General features: G+C 37.1%; 1 protein-coding gene across 1 annotated transcript; it reads right to left on the reverse strand.

The window, feature by feature from the left end:
- Window positions 1-14,941: 14,941 nt before the first annotated feature.
- Window positions 14,942-15,367, reverse strand: LOC140008727 (uncharacterized mitochondrial protein AtMg00310-like). Its single transcript, XM_072053586.1, has one exon. The coding sequence runs from the start codon at window positions 15,365-15,367 to the stop codon at window positions 14,942-14,944; it is 426 nt and encodes a 141-aa protein (XP_071909687.1).
- Window positions 15,368-15,621: the final 254 nt, after the last annotated feature.

Consider the following 15,621-nt stretch of genomic DNA (forward strand, 5'->3'; position numbering starts at 1 on the left):
CAACATCTCATTCATATTAAACCAGAAAATTCATCATAAAATGGAAAACTTCACCAAATCACTTCAAATCAAGAAATAAATCCCATATTCCATCACTCATGCCACCATTAGGCACAAAATAAGCATCATTAGATGTAGTAGGGTGTTCAAGCATCACTTACCTAAGAAACAAGAGAGAGGAAGTTGTTGGACACCTTAGCTCTTCCAAAAAGCTTCACTAATGCACTCACTATCACTAAAAGGAAAGATTTTATGGAGCAAAAACTAAGTTAAACACTTGATTTGGTGGATTTGGACTAGTTGGAAGCTTGAAATGTTGAAGAATTTCCTTCCTTCTTGCAAGAGTGAGGGCCGGCCATAAGAGGTAAGAAAATGGTGATTTTTGAGCAATTTTTAGATATTTAATCCTTTGGTCAAAAAAAGTCAAAAATTGGAATAGTAATTCTTAAAGTCCAACCAATGAGAAAGTGACACTTGTCACCTCATTAAATGCATTCCTATCCTTTCTTTCTTCTCTCACATCAATCATTTCACACACTCTACTTATCTCTTAACACCCGATAAATTCTACACAGTATCCGGAATTTAACCTAATTGGCCGAATTTTTCCGAACTTTTCGCACTAGTGGGTCCCACGTCCAATATATATTCTTAATTTTCTAAAAACTCACCAATACTAGAAAAATCATCTAAAATCTATAATTGCGCATAAAATCTACCAGAAAAATATTCCTAAGCCCGAAAATGCAGGAAACATGCAATTAAGGGGAAATAAAACTCTCGAAAAAGATTAGGGTTTTTACGGGTTCTCACAGGGGAAATCTGGGAAATCAGAAAGAAAACAGAGGAGAAAGCGAGGGAGAAATGGAGAGAAAGATGCCAGAAAAATTTTCCAGAAAAACTGAGCCAGGATTGATAAACCTGCTCTGTTCGTGACCTTATTTCGACAATTCCTGACATCGATTTGGGGAGTTTTTTCTTGCTGCACCATCTACGATCATCATTGAACAATTGGTATTTAGGAAATATTTGGAGAAAACAGCTGCAACGTCTTCAAATTGGGGGTCTGAACGTGCTGGGTTCACCAGACTTGAGGAGCGGCGAACGAAATTTTTTGCTTCGTGTCCGACACTCTAGGCGCGAGTTCCTCATTCCCCTCACGTTGATTCAGCTCCCAACTGTTTCCAGGTAACACATACCTCTTAACTTTGTCAATTTAACACCCTTTTTATGAGATTTTGCTGGACCAGCACATGGGTTTTCTTCAGTTATACACGCATCCGTGGGTTTTCTCCTTTGGTGATATCTGTGTTTCCATAAAGATTGGTTCTTAATGGCTTAAGCTTACCTGAAAATTTGGAGATGGTTTGATATGTGATGTCTTGGGTCATGTGATTGAAAACTCTTAGATCTTGAGGGTACCATGGCTGGTTTCATCCGAAGCCTGTTGCGTCATACTTTCCTTGCATTTTCCGTCTAATTTTCTGTATTTGATCTTCAATGGTAAGATTGTGCTAGTTAAAGTGTGTTGAAGTTTCTAATGGATTTGGTTAATGAGTTTGCTGGCTTGGTTTGAGATTGCGTGAGGAGTTTCAGTCAAATAAGCCGCAAAGTTGCAGAGAAACCAGCGAGGAAGAAGAAAGCTTCTTCGAAGCTCATGCATGAAACTTTTCCAAAATTGCACTTCAGCCCCTCAAGTTTCCTATAATGCTACTTTGGCCTAAAATTTGGAAAAATCAATCAAGTTTTGTCCTTTAAGATGTTATTTTTGTTTGATATGCTTTAATGTGTTTTTTGAACAGATTATTTGTGAATTTTTAGGATGAAATTTGAGGTTTAACAATTTTTGATAAATTTATAATTTTGGATTTGGATTTTTGTACAAATGGTTTAGATTTGAGTGATATTTTGTTTGGGGTTTGATGAGAGGGTTTTCATTTTTTTTTGTGCATTTTAGCATTTGGTTTTGGTAGACTTCGTCTTAAGCCCTTAATTTTAGTTATTTTAATTTAAACCCTTAATATTTGTAATAATAATGATTTGACTCCTCAAACTTCCTTAATTCTTTCAATTGGGTCCTTGTTTGTTTTAATTTGTTGAATATGGGTTATTTACTTTCATTTGAATGCTTTGATTGGTTCAAATTCGTGTTTATTTCCATTTCATGTGATTATTTGTTAATTAAAGTGATGCCTTGACATTTTTTTTGTTTTAGAGAATAAATAAGAAAATTGCATTTCATTAGACAACCAATTCAAGGGAGGTATACTCTACTCCTTTATTTTGATTTTATATGACCCTATGTGCTCTTATGTGATTTTTGTATGTAATTGCATGCTTTCTTTAAATTTTTAGATATTTATTTATTCATTTATTTACTTTATTTTTTTAATTTTAATATTAATTTTGGTTATTTGAAAGACATTTAAATGTAAAATTGTAGTAGTTAGGTTATTATTTGATTTAATTCTTTACCCCCCTTAGATTGTAGTTAGGGCCCCCAAATGTAATAGTTAGGGTTTTATTTGCTTTTATTTGTTTTATTTGCTTTATGTGTTTTGCATGCCTGTGTGTTACGTGTTACTTGCTTTCTTAGGGTCTTGTATCTAGATACCATGTTTATGTGCTATATGCTTTATGTGATTTATGTGTTTATTCACTTTATTATGTTTTATATAATTTATTTTGATTGTAATAATGCATGATGTTACCACACTAGTCTAACGCTAGTTGTGGGACCCTTTTTTCAATTCCACACTAGTCCAATGCTAGTTGTGGTCCTCTTTTCCGATCTCTCACTAGTCCAATGCTAGTAGGAATTCATAGACATGGGTTAGTCCAATGCTAGACCCTTAGGGCCGTTCATACGTTAGACCATATTTGTATGCCCAAATCATCCCATTTCATGCATTTCTTTATTTTTAGGATCCTTATCACTTTCACATAATATTTCCTTATATACCCCCTATCCCTATATATAAAATATAACATTTTAGAGTTTGCATCTCATTTAGAAAAATTAGAAATAGGATTAGGCCGTTTGCTTGATCACAAATTAGGAAAATAACCCCTCGAATATGGAATATGAACGAGTTTGGTTTTCTAGCCTTAGCACGCTCGTATTCCCTCTATAAAAGGGAAAATTGAGTGAAGAATTTTAGCCTCCCCACACCTGTTATGATGCATTCCTTTAGGTCATGTATATTTGTATAATTATTATTTTCTTTTCTTTTCTTTTCTTCGAATCTCATATTTTTGCATATTCGTGATCTCTTCAAAGAGTTCTTTTTGGGCGTTGCAATTAATGCAATTTGCACCCAATAAAATTTGAAGAGATATATTGACCCCCCCGATACCCTTCTAGGTTTAGTTTTGCATCCATATAGTGACATCCAAATGTGATAAATTTTTAGGTTAAAATAAGAAAATTTTTACTCAATCACGCAACTAAATCTAGCTAGGTTGAAAGGGTGCCTTGGATTTTATCCTTGCCTTCCCTTTCTTCAAATGTGATTCCTGACCCCTTTTCTCTGATTTTTGAAGATTTGGAGTCGTTTAAAAAAGGGTTTTCTCTACTTTTTTGTTTAAAATTCATTTTTGGTGACTTAGTACACCTTAAGTCCATACCAAGTGGCGACTCCTAACTTTTATTAAAAATCCTTTTTAAACTGTTATTTTTGGGTCAAAATTGTCGCACTTTTAGTCCCATTTAGGCCCATTTTTTCTTTATTCATTTTTCTAAAGTTAAAAATCATTTTTCAATCAAAATTAAATCCAAATTCATTTCTCTTAATTTCTTTATTAAAATTTCATTTTTTCACTAAAAATGAATCAAAAATCCATTTTTCTAAACACGTTATTTTTCATTTAAAAATGGGGCGCGACAAAAAGTAGCTAGGAAGATTTGCCAAAAAGTCAACTTTGAATAGTTGTCGGAATAGGGTTTCGTATCACCAACTTCTCTTGGGTTTGATACACTCATGCACTAATCCTCCAAGATATTTTCTTTAACACTGTAGTTACCTATTCTTATTAGTCTAATATTAATTTCTCAAATCTCCACTTAATTGTACTGACACGATTATCAAGAAACTATCTACGTGCGCGCGGTAAAAGCTTAATTGGAACTCACTCACCTCAAATCCCTCAATTAACTTTTCTTAGTCTACTATTAATCATTCTTAGTTCTCTAAGATTATTGCACTTCTCGAATCGAATATTGTCTCCAAAAAATGTGTATTCACTATTTCTTGCTAAACGAGCTGCAGAAAAATTAAATAACACTAGGGCAAATAATTATAAAATAAACTAAATTAAGAAATAAAACTTGAGTCCTCACAAAGTGTATCTGAGTATGAAACCCAGTTCACCAAGTTATCGTAATTTGCTCCTGAATTGATAGCTACGGAGCAAAGGAGGGTGAGACGGTTTGAGCAAGGGTTGACCGTAAAGATATAGGAAGCTTCGGCGGCAGCACAAATTAATACATTCACTGAAGTTCTTGAGAAAGCCGAGAGGATAGAAATCGCAAGGGCTCAAGTGAAGGCTTTTCATGCAAGAAAGAAAGGTGTGTCTGGTGGGGACCAAGGGCAGGAACCAGGTGATCAAGGTATGCCACCTCCTAAAGTGGGTCGAGGAGCTGGTAGTGTGAAAATTCCGGGGACATCTACAGAATTTACTTCGAGAGGAGCCCCAAGTGGAAGAGAACAACTTAGAGGTGCCTCACAAGGAAATCAAACATTAATCCCTCTCTTATCTTGTGGATATTGTGGAAAGACCAATCATACTGAGAATAATTGTTGGCGAATGGCACGGAAATGTTTATGGTGTGGTAGTGCTGAGTACCAGATTGCAACTTGTCCCCTCAGGTCAAACCATAAACAACCAAATGTAGGAGGGAATAGATCCAAAGTGCCTGCCAGAGTATATACCTTAAACCATCAGCAAGTGCCTAATCCGTCTAAAGTGGTAGAAGATACGATTCATGTTTCCCATTGTCTGGCTAAAATTTTGACTAGTGATGAGATCTGGGAGTTAGAGACGGACATACAAGAAGAATACCCTGAATTATTTATGAATAAATGTATGAATTTCGGGGTCGAAATTCTCTTAAGGAGGAGAGAGTGTGACGACTTGAAAATTTGCTTATATTTTCTTATAATTTCCACTTATTTTGAATAAATTATGTCATAATTCCTTCACTACTCATTTTATTTCCTTAATAGTTATAATATATAATAGAATTAAGAGTTTTACTTTTAGTTTTATAGTTAGGATAAACTAGGGTTTTTGCGTATTTTGATAGTGTGATTAATTAGTGAGGTGTGTATACTAAATTTGGTGGTTAAGGGTGAGTTTTAGATAAGACGAAGTGTGTGATTAGAATTGCTATTAATAAGTTAGTGAATCATAAGTTAAAACACAAGCACGCGAGAGTTAAGGAAAATAGGCTTAAACCGACGTGCACTGTTTGCTACCAATAGAATACACCACTTGACCACTACTTTCTTGCCCTAATCCTCTTGGTTTTATTTCAGCTAATCAGCCCTTAATTAACCCCTAAAATAGCCGAAAATCTTGACCAAAGAAAAGGGAAAAAGAAAGCAAATCTTGAGCGACAAGTGGCGACCATCCAAGAGGGTTTGACCAAGATAATTTCCTTCCTTCTTATCTACCATTTTTGGCTCACTTTCTTTCTCATTTCTTCATGTTGGCTGAAAATAAAGAGAGGGAAAAGAGAGAAGAAACTTACAATTCCAACCTTGATTAAACTTGCATCTTGGTGCTTAGGAAGTTATGAGTGGTGAAAGTTTTGGAAGAAATAGCTTGGTTCCTCACTTTCAAGAAGGTTTTGGAAGGTATAAGTTCATCCACTTATTTTCTCTTCCTTATTCTTGCTAAATATGCTATAGATGTGACAGCCCCACCTCCCCCTAAAGCGAACCAGAGGGTTCGGCGAACCGTCTGCCCAACTCTCGCCGGGACTCAGTCGTTCACTTCAATCCTCAATTAAAATCGAAATAAAACATAGGAATAAATATAACGACAATCCAAAACTTAACACAAAACTTATGTACATTAGAGTACAAACATCGAATATACAAAGGTTCTCAATTGTTCATACATCCAACCCGTGCCAAGCACTAGGACGAGAACCATTACAAAAGAAAACCAATAAACTAGTCTAGGTTAGTCTATCCAAAACTCCCGTCCTGGCTCACCTTCCCTGTTAAGGAAAACAAAACTAAAGGGATGAGTTAAAAGCTCAGTGAGGTTCCGAACACATAATCAAACAATCAATCCAATACATTAAACATAGAGTATCAATAATTCAAGAAACATTTATAGTGGAAAACGATAATAACACATTCATTAAAAGGATACGGGCTCACAGGGAGCCATGCTTTCGTTCGTTCATTCGTTCTCCTGACATTTTCCCTTATTCCTCCAATTGTTTGACAATGCATTTTTGTAAGTAAAACCCTCGTTCGTTCATTCGTTTCATTTCATTCACCCCCTCCTGGACGTTGGCCAGGCTCCACCAACCTACAAGGTAATACTCGAGTATACCAACGTTCACACCCAAGGTCACCATATCGCCCGACCGAATCCGCTTCTGGCTCGAGTCGATCGGTAACGAAGGGCAGGGCCCAGTTCAGCCAAACGGCTTACATTCATGCGCAACTAGCATTTAATCATTGAAAATTTCACATTTATTTAGGTCGAGTGTGATAAAGTATACACTCGCCTAGAAAACTCGTTTTAACAATAATTGAAAGCACTTAACACATTATCAAGCAATAATAACAAGCCAATAAGTCAAAGGAAATATAACAAACAAGGAACACTCACCTATATACGCAAAACAACGTGCAAAATATCCTTCCGGATATTATCTTTAGTCACCAAGAAAACCTAAGAGTAAACAAGAAAGAATATTACAGCTCATCTAACACAAACAATTAGGTGAAATCGAAGAACTCGACAATTGATGAGTAGAACGTATAAAAGACTTTAAAGTGAAACGAGGACATTTGGACCCGTGGACAAAAATAACTAGGGTTTCATAGTCGAAACGTAAAACCCAACTCAAAAGGGTTATAAAATTTTCCAATGGAAACACTTGAACCAAAGACAAGTCGGAATCCAACTAGATAGGCTAAGAAATACTGTTTTCGGGATCGTTTATATGGTTCAAAATCATCTCATATTCAAGTAGATATTATAGACTAAATGTCTTAATAAAATTCATGTAAAAGGGACGACAAAATAGCCAAGAAAACCCTAAACCACTCCTTTTTATTTGGTAAGCGTAAGTAAACATTTGGAGTTTCCAATTGAAGAAGGATCATGTTTTAAGATGGAAAACGGTCATAGTATTTGCCAAACGAAAATATACAAATTCAAATAGAAACTTAGCTCTCGAGCGAAAATTTGGGCAGCACGCCCTTTGTATTTACCTATTTTTCCAGCCATTTATAGTTTCATTATTTTCCTCAATCAATCCCAAAATCACACACAATATCATCTCATTTCAATAGCCATTCCATAGGCTCAAAGTCATATAAGTACAAAAATTAAGCTAACAACATGTGCGGAAATGAAGTTTAACAAAAGACAGATTTGACGGGTTTTGCGTAACGGACACATCCAAAGCTACGCTTATCGGATTGGAATGTAATTTATACTGTTTCGAACAGAGGGCTAAAATTTTGATGAAGACCACTTAGTCCAAATTCCAGTGTAACCTAGTCAAATTCCCAATTCCCAGAACCAAGTTCCAACTAATTGGCTAATTAACCGTACTACCTTTAAATGGCCATATCGCAGGCTACCAAAGTCCGTTTAAGGCGTTCTTGGTGGAGTTGAAAAGCTATGACAAAGACCTACAACTTTCATGAAGACCACCCAGTCCAGTTCTCACCCTAACTAGGTCAAATTTACCAAAACAACTCCAAATTTTCCAGTTCGAAATTCACTGCAGAAATCAACTAGCAGTCCTGCTTTATTCACTCATATCTCAGCACACACAACTCAAATTCAGGTAATTCCAAAGCTATTTGAAAGCTAAGATACAAGGCTATAATTCTTAAGAAGACATCATCAACCAATTCAGTAATATTCCTGGTCAAACTAACCACTTACAGAGGCTGATTTTCATTTTCGGACAAAAACAGGGTAGCAGGGATATTTCGATCGTTTCATAGGCTACGTTGCTCCGATTGAGCTGAAATTTTGCAGGAAACTATAAAACATCATTCTCTACAACTTTTATGTTTTGTGTTAAGGCTAGTTCGGCCTCTAACAAGGTTAAATAGAACCGGGTAGAAGCAGGGCAGGTTATTATCCAAGCTGGAATTCATGCATTCAAGTGCTAATCTTCCACAAAACAACATCTAAAGCAACTAAAAACCACTAATAAGCAATTAATTGAAGTAAAGAGGATGTTCTAGGCAAAATACCTTAAAACCACAAGAAAGGTAGTAGCTTGGAGCTTGTCCCTTCAAAATCACTTCACTCAATCCTTTAATCCACCTTAATAAACAACTTTGATGGAGGGTTTTGCAAAAATTCTGGTTAGAATTCAAGATTGGGCAAGAAATTGAAGAACAAATGAAGTTTCTCTCTTGGTTTCTTTCCCTCAAGGTGGCTGGCCAAGGAAGCTTAAAATGGGATAGAAATTGGGTCACAATTGAAGTTTAGGAAAGTGAAATACTCTTAGTCAAAGTCCACTCACTAATCGGGTCGCGACACGTGGCGCCTCTAAGCTTTAATCTTATCTTCTTGTCTCTCCATACTAATTAATCTAGCTAACATCTAATTGTCTCTTAACACCTTGTAAAATAATATCACTTAATACAAAATTCCAACAAATTGCCAAAATATAACGCATTTACCGCACTAGTGGGTCCCACGTCAATAATACACTTCAAATTAACGTACACTAACTCATATTAGGAAGATGATTTTAAAATTGTACTTACTTGTAAAAATGCATAGAAAATTTAATATTTTCAAGGAAAGTATAAAATATAGTCAAAGAAATAAAATAATGCTGAGAAAATGTGAAAATTTTTGGGTCCTCACAATAGAAGCTTTGAATCTTGGAGAATTATGAATGATTTTCTAGTTTTGGGTTGTTTAGTGAAAATTTCAGCTAGAGTTTCATATTTTTCAGCTTTGATTATGTTGTTTAACTAGCAAATGTTGGTATTGAGCTTGGATATGGAATTTGTGAGGTGATTAATGGCATGATTGTGACCTTTTAGCATTAAAAGATGAATTTCCAGCTTTGTTGAGAAAATTCCAGCTTTGGTAGTGGTTGAATATTTGCTAGAAATTAGTTCTATTTGGATGGTTTTAAACCTAGATGAAGAGCTATCTTGATATGTTTACTTGTAGTGTCTGAATTGGGTTGATTTGAGGAAAATATGAAGCCTTAAATGGCTGGAAAAATGGATAAATACAAAGGGTATGCTACCCAAATTTTCATTCGAGGGATAAGTGAGTGAACTTGGAACTTGAGCAGTGATTCAGGGATGAATTGGACTTCGGTTGTCCAGGGTATTCAAGTTTCCTTTAGTAGAGGCATATAAGCTGAATTTTTGCCAAAACTCGTACACTTTAAAAGGCGAAAGTAGCGACCACTATAAATATGTTTTCCTCATCTTTTAGACCAAGCTGTGAACTTATAATTGTTAATCGCTTCTTTATCAAAACCAAACGAGTGAGCATGAGTTTTCTAGAGTTTGATAAGTGACATGAGCACTACTTCAACAAGTTTCATTTATTTGCCTTTATTTAAGCAAAACTCTTATATTTTGAACCCTAATTGCTTTCAAACTGTCCAATGATATTTTATCACAGATTTGGACTCCAACCAAGGAGTTGACCTTGGACGTGGTTTTGAAAAGAAATAACACATTGGTGAGTGTTTTCCAATGCATGATTGAACTTGATCTTTGAATGAAATGATTTGCTAATGCGATTGAATAATACTTGACTTGTTTGGATGAGGCGAGGGTGTACTTTATCGCACTCATCCTCCCCTTCTTGAATGATTTCATACTTGCTTGAGCTTGATTGACCTGTACTTTTATTGGTGCTTGTACTTGACTTGTAAGTGCTGAGGGGTAGCATGTACCACACTCAATCCGAGTGGAAGGTGCCTCTCATCCCGTCTCACTACTTTTATCCTCATCCTATTGGTTTGTAAGTCGAATCGAGCCAGTACGGGCTTGGTCGAGGAGACTGGCGAACCATAGGTACTATTTATTGTTTATTGTTTATTGTTTATCGTATAATCCTTTGGATATGGTCCACTGGATTCAGTACTCGAGTATTACCATCACTTTTACTTTGGAGTTCGGGCTCGGTAGGGGGTTGATTGGTGGATGGAATTTGGTGTAACGTGGAGATCTACGGTCATGGTTTTGCTTTTTTAAATATTGACTGAGTGTCAACGGGTTCGGATCAGGTAATACAACGGGAATTTGGCTCTTGAGAGCCATCTATATCCTTATACTTGGAAATGATTGTTACTTGTAGTGTTATTGTTTCTTTTTATGAACTTGTACGCTCGCTCATTTTGATATTTCAAGTTTTACATAACGCCCAACTTGCTACTTGGGTCTACATGAAGTTTTGAAACCTCATTGAGTTTTGTCTCACCCTATTAGTTTTGTTTTCCTTACAAGAAAATTGAGTATAGGCATGAGACTGGTACAGGCTAGCGTAGTCTAGTTTTTGAATTTTGTGTTTGTACTCACGTTAGTGCTTGATTAGATTTGGAAATTAGCTAGAACTTGAATCTCTTGTTATATTCGGATATGTATGAATGGTTGAGGTAGAAATGAATGTAAATGTACTTTCTAAGCTTGGAAATTGTCGTTTCCTTTACTTTCGAAGTTGTAATTTATTTTCTTAAAGCTAGTGAGTGAGTCTTGGCGAGAGTTGGGTAGGCGGTCCGCTAAATCTTGGGGTACGCTCTAGGGAGGGTCACAGATTATGGGTTCGACCTGACCTAATTGAACCCAACCCAAAATTAACCCACTTCATAGAAATGAATATAAATGTACTTTCTAAGCTTGGGAACTATCGTTTCCTTTACTTTCGAAGTTGTAACTTATTTTTTTAAATTTAGTAAGTGAGTCTTGGCGAGAGTTGGGCAGGCGGTCTGCTAAAACTTGGAGTACGCCCTAGGGAGGGGTGGGGTCGTCACAGATTATGGGTTTGACCTGACCTAATTGAACCCAACCCAAAATTAACCCACTTCATAGCTAGGGGGCAGGGTTGGATTATAACTCATTTAATCAGAACCTAATATCGATCCACTCATTTTTAATCCAACCCACCCAATTCCCTAATGATCACCAATTTGTTGATATCACATTAAATCTCTTCAACTTTGAAAGACAAAACTATTAGGAGGAAAAGCATCATAGGGCCTCCTATAACTTTCCCAACTGGAGAAACTAGAAGAGAGGATGGATTAGACAACAGAAAGTGGAGGAGAGATCTACACTAGAAATTCTAAGAGGCTTGGGAAGATTAGAAACTGCCAAATGTAGTAAACATAGTCTTGTTTTCATTAGTCATAGTGCACTAAGAAATTAGTAGGCAAGAAAATTGCAATTGTACTCATTTTTTTACTTCTTCCAAGAAATCAATAAAGACTAGGTATACTTCTATATCTTTATTTTTGGTCATTTTATTCTTATTATACTGACTATTTTTCTTCCTTATGTCTCTTGATTAATCAGGGGTATTCTTCCTATGAATTTGTTTGAGGAAGTAATTAACAATTAACTTGAAGTTAATTGGGAATTTTGAACCCATGGATTCGACAATAACCCTATATTAATACATAGGAAAAATTTTAGGTTTGGATTAAACAAGGTTTAGATAAAACAGCCTTGTCAAAACTATCATGCCTACAGTCATCTCAATTGATTTACCATGGCCTCTCTAAATTTAGAAATGGTTTGGAGTTGTTGCTCGTAAACATTAAGTCATCCATCCACTAGCATACAATGAGAACATCTTTTTCAAAGTTGAATTTAATGTACAACTTATGCTCATATTGGCATCTATGAAAACTATGTTCAACAAAAATAAGTATCAATGCAAGTAAACCAAACTCTAGAAGTTTGCTTTAAGCTGTACAATACCTTATTCAATTTATAAACTTTATCTTCTTGACCCCTTCTAACAAGTTACTCGAAATATGTCTCCTTTTCATGAAAACCATTTGAAAAAGCATATTTTAGATCTATTGATAGTTCTTTCAACAATTACTGGTAGTATCAAGTTTGGCAACTAATGCGACGACTTCAAAATAATCAAATACCTACCTTCCTTCTGCTCATATCCTTTCACAGATCTTTCTCACTTTGAAGAGGTCCACCTCTCCAATTGACTTATACTTGGTCTTGTATAACCACTTTACTCCAATTAGCTTTTTCTTAAGTGGGATAGTAGTCAACTCCAATGATTCATTTTTCTCAAAGACATGATTTTTTTCATCTATTACACAAACCCAATGATCATCTTTTATAGCTTTTTTAGATGTAATAGGATCACAATTTGTAAAATAAGCAAAATTCATGATATCTTCATCAAATAAATAACAACATAATCATTTAACTAGGCTAGTTTGCAATGCTTTCTTTGATGATGACTGGAGAATATGAAGGAACACCATGTGACATGAGCAATTTTAGCTACTTACTTGAACTTGCTTCTGTAACTGCAGATATAAGTGGATGCTTTGGTGATGTCTCAGGCTCTTTTCTATACCAATCCCAAATACCCTGCTCATCAAATGCAGTGTCCTTGTTAATTATCACTTTTCTATATCTAGATTGAACAAATTGTGCCCCTTAATCTCAAGACTATAGCCAATAGAAATACACTTCTCTTCCATATTATCCAATTTCTTTGTCAAAGGATTTGGAACATAGGCACAGGCAAGACAACCAAATATTTTTAAATTAGAAATATTGGAATCTTAGCAATTCAAATCTCCTATAGAGTCTTCACAAAGATGCACATTGTAGATCATGTAATCAAAACATAGATAGCACTAGAAACAATTTCTTCTCCAAAAGTTTTAGGAATACTTTTATAGCGCATCATTGATCTTACTGTGTCTATCACAAATCTATTTTTCTGTCAACCACACCATTCTATTGAGGAGTATGTTTAGCTGTCAATTGATTTAACATTACATTTTACCCAAAAAAAATCATTATAGACCCAACACTCTTCAAAATTTTATTAAAGTAGTCACTCTGCTTCTTCACATAATATTTGAATTTCTTAAACACATCACTTACATTATATTTATTTTTCAAAAAAATATATATTGGTCTTTCAACTAAGATCATCAATGAAAGTTATAAAAACACTCACTACAGCCAAGGGCAAAAATTTAACTATGCATAGATATTATGAATCAACTCCAATTATGATACCCAAATCTTCATTTTTGGGTTTAATAAAAAAGTAAATAATGTTTTAGGGTGAACTTTGAAAACTAAAAAGTTGAGACTTTAATGTGTAAAATAAGAAAAGTTAATTTTGAAGAATATAAATAGCTAGTGGGAAGTGACTAGTTATAATTTTCCCAATTTCTCTTTTTTTTTGACAAAAACCCGACAGCGGGTAGGGATGTCAACCCCCTACTTTATTAGAGCAAGCAAGAGCATTACAAAGCCTGTGGAGAAGAAAGGCCTATGGCCATGGAGCAATAAGGAAGGACTACTTTACAACCTAGGATCGGGTACAAGGGACCTCCCAGCGGTCTATTTGCATGGCTGCCTGAACATTCGGCGGAAGCTGCCAGGCCGAGGAGAAGATAGAGTCAGCTTGAAACTTTCCCTTGCAATTTTGTCAGTGCAGCAATTCGCCTCACGGAGGACATGCCGCACCGTGGATGATAACTCAGCTAATAAGCCCCGAGTTCTATGCAAGGTATTGCACAAAGGCCATTTGGCTGTGGCACCGAATTGCAATAAGCGAACCAAGGCCTCCGAGTCAACCTCGACAAGAAGTTCGGTAAGGTTTCTATCCTTATAATGCAAAAGTCCATGCCATAAGAAGAGAGCCTAGCCAGTCAGAGTGTCTACCTTCCCAAACTCCTTATAAAAGGCAAATATCAAACGCCTCGTGTGATCGTGAACAAGCCCTCCACCCAAAGCTCTTGTACCAGAGACACTAGCGTCCGTATTGAGTTTCAGTCTGTGGAGCGGAGGGCTTGACTAGGCCACAGCACAAACCTTGAACCACTTACACCGGATCCCTGCATCTGGAGACTATGGGTGCTCCAGGTCCCCAATGAAATGCTTGGGCAAAAGAACTCCGGCCCGACCCAACAGCCTTACAAAGCTATTAATGTCCTGAATGATTTGATGGGCCTGGAAGGGCACACCTCATGCCGCGCACGATTACGCACCTTCCAGAGAAATTAGACTACAATCGCCGGCATAGCCGTACGAATGTGATTCAGTGATCCCGACCAAACCGAACCCAGCCATGACATGAACATTGCTGAGAGAGAGGAGTGCATGAGGTCTAGGTGCCAAATTGCCTTTTGGACCAATCCTAAATTGCAAAGGCACCAGGACTAGAGAGGAACAAGTGACGGAAGGACTCCTCGTGGCACCAAGAAGGAAGGGCCACCCCCCTACGATGAAGGGTAAGATCCAATGGCAGAAAATTATGAACGGCGCGCCACGCGAAAAATGCGATCGTCAATGGCAAGAAGGTGCCTCATAACGCCCTACATACCATAGATGAGTGCTTCTTAGTGTGAAGGGAGTCCCATGCTGATTTGACTGCAAAGATACCCGAGGAGGAAGGCGCCCCACACCATCATGTCCTCCAGGTGCGAGAAGGTTTGTGTATCTTGTATCCGACTAACCACGCACATAGGTAGCCACTAGAGGAGCTTAGAAACATTCCATTCATTGTGGACAACGAATTCCGCAGCAAGCATATTAGTGGGATCATGAACACCAACCCTCTCCGCCACAGTCTCCTTCCCCAGCCATCTATCGTGCCAGAAGTCCACAAAACCTCTCCCTAGACACCAACGAATCTGTCTTTCCACCATTTCTCGAATTGTGACCAACCTTCTCCAGGAGAGGGAAGGCCTACAGACCGCCGCTTTGTTAGGGTGCACTCTCTTGACATATTTTTGATGCATGAACTTGGCCCAGATCGAGTCATTCGCCCTAAGCCACCACCAGAGCTTACAAGTAAATGCAGAGCACATGTTGTCGAACGACTTAAACCCAAGGCCCCCCTCCGCAATCGGATAGCATAGTTTATCCCGGGAGAACCAATGAACTCTCCGGGCATCCATGGTCCCATAAAAGGTTATTGCAGATTCTTCCCAACTTGATGAAAATCGCCTTTAGCAGCTGAAGAACCTGCAGTAAATACATGGGGAAGGACGAAAGAACATGCCTAAGAAGGATCAACTTACCCCCGACAGATAGCAATTTGGAGCTCTAGCTGTTCAGTCGAGCTCCCATCCTAGGGAGAACCCCGTCGAACAATGAGCACGCCATACGTCCCCGGGAGATAGGCATGCCTAAGTAGGTGAAAGGAAAAGAT

The sequence above is a fragment of the Coffea arabica genome, chromosome 6c (assembly GCF_036785885.1).
Source record: "Coffea arabica cultivar ET-39 chromosome 6c, Coffea Arabica ET-39 HiFi, whole genome shotgun sequence".
NCBI lineage: Eukaryota > Viridiplantae > Streptophyta > Magnoliopsida > Gentianales > Rubiaceae > Coffea > Coffea arabica.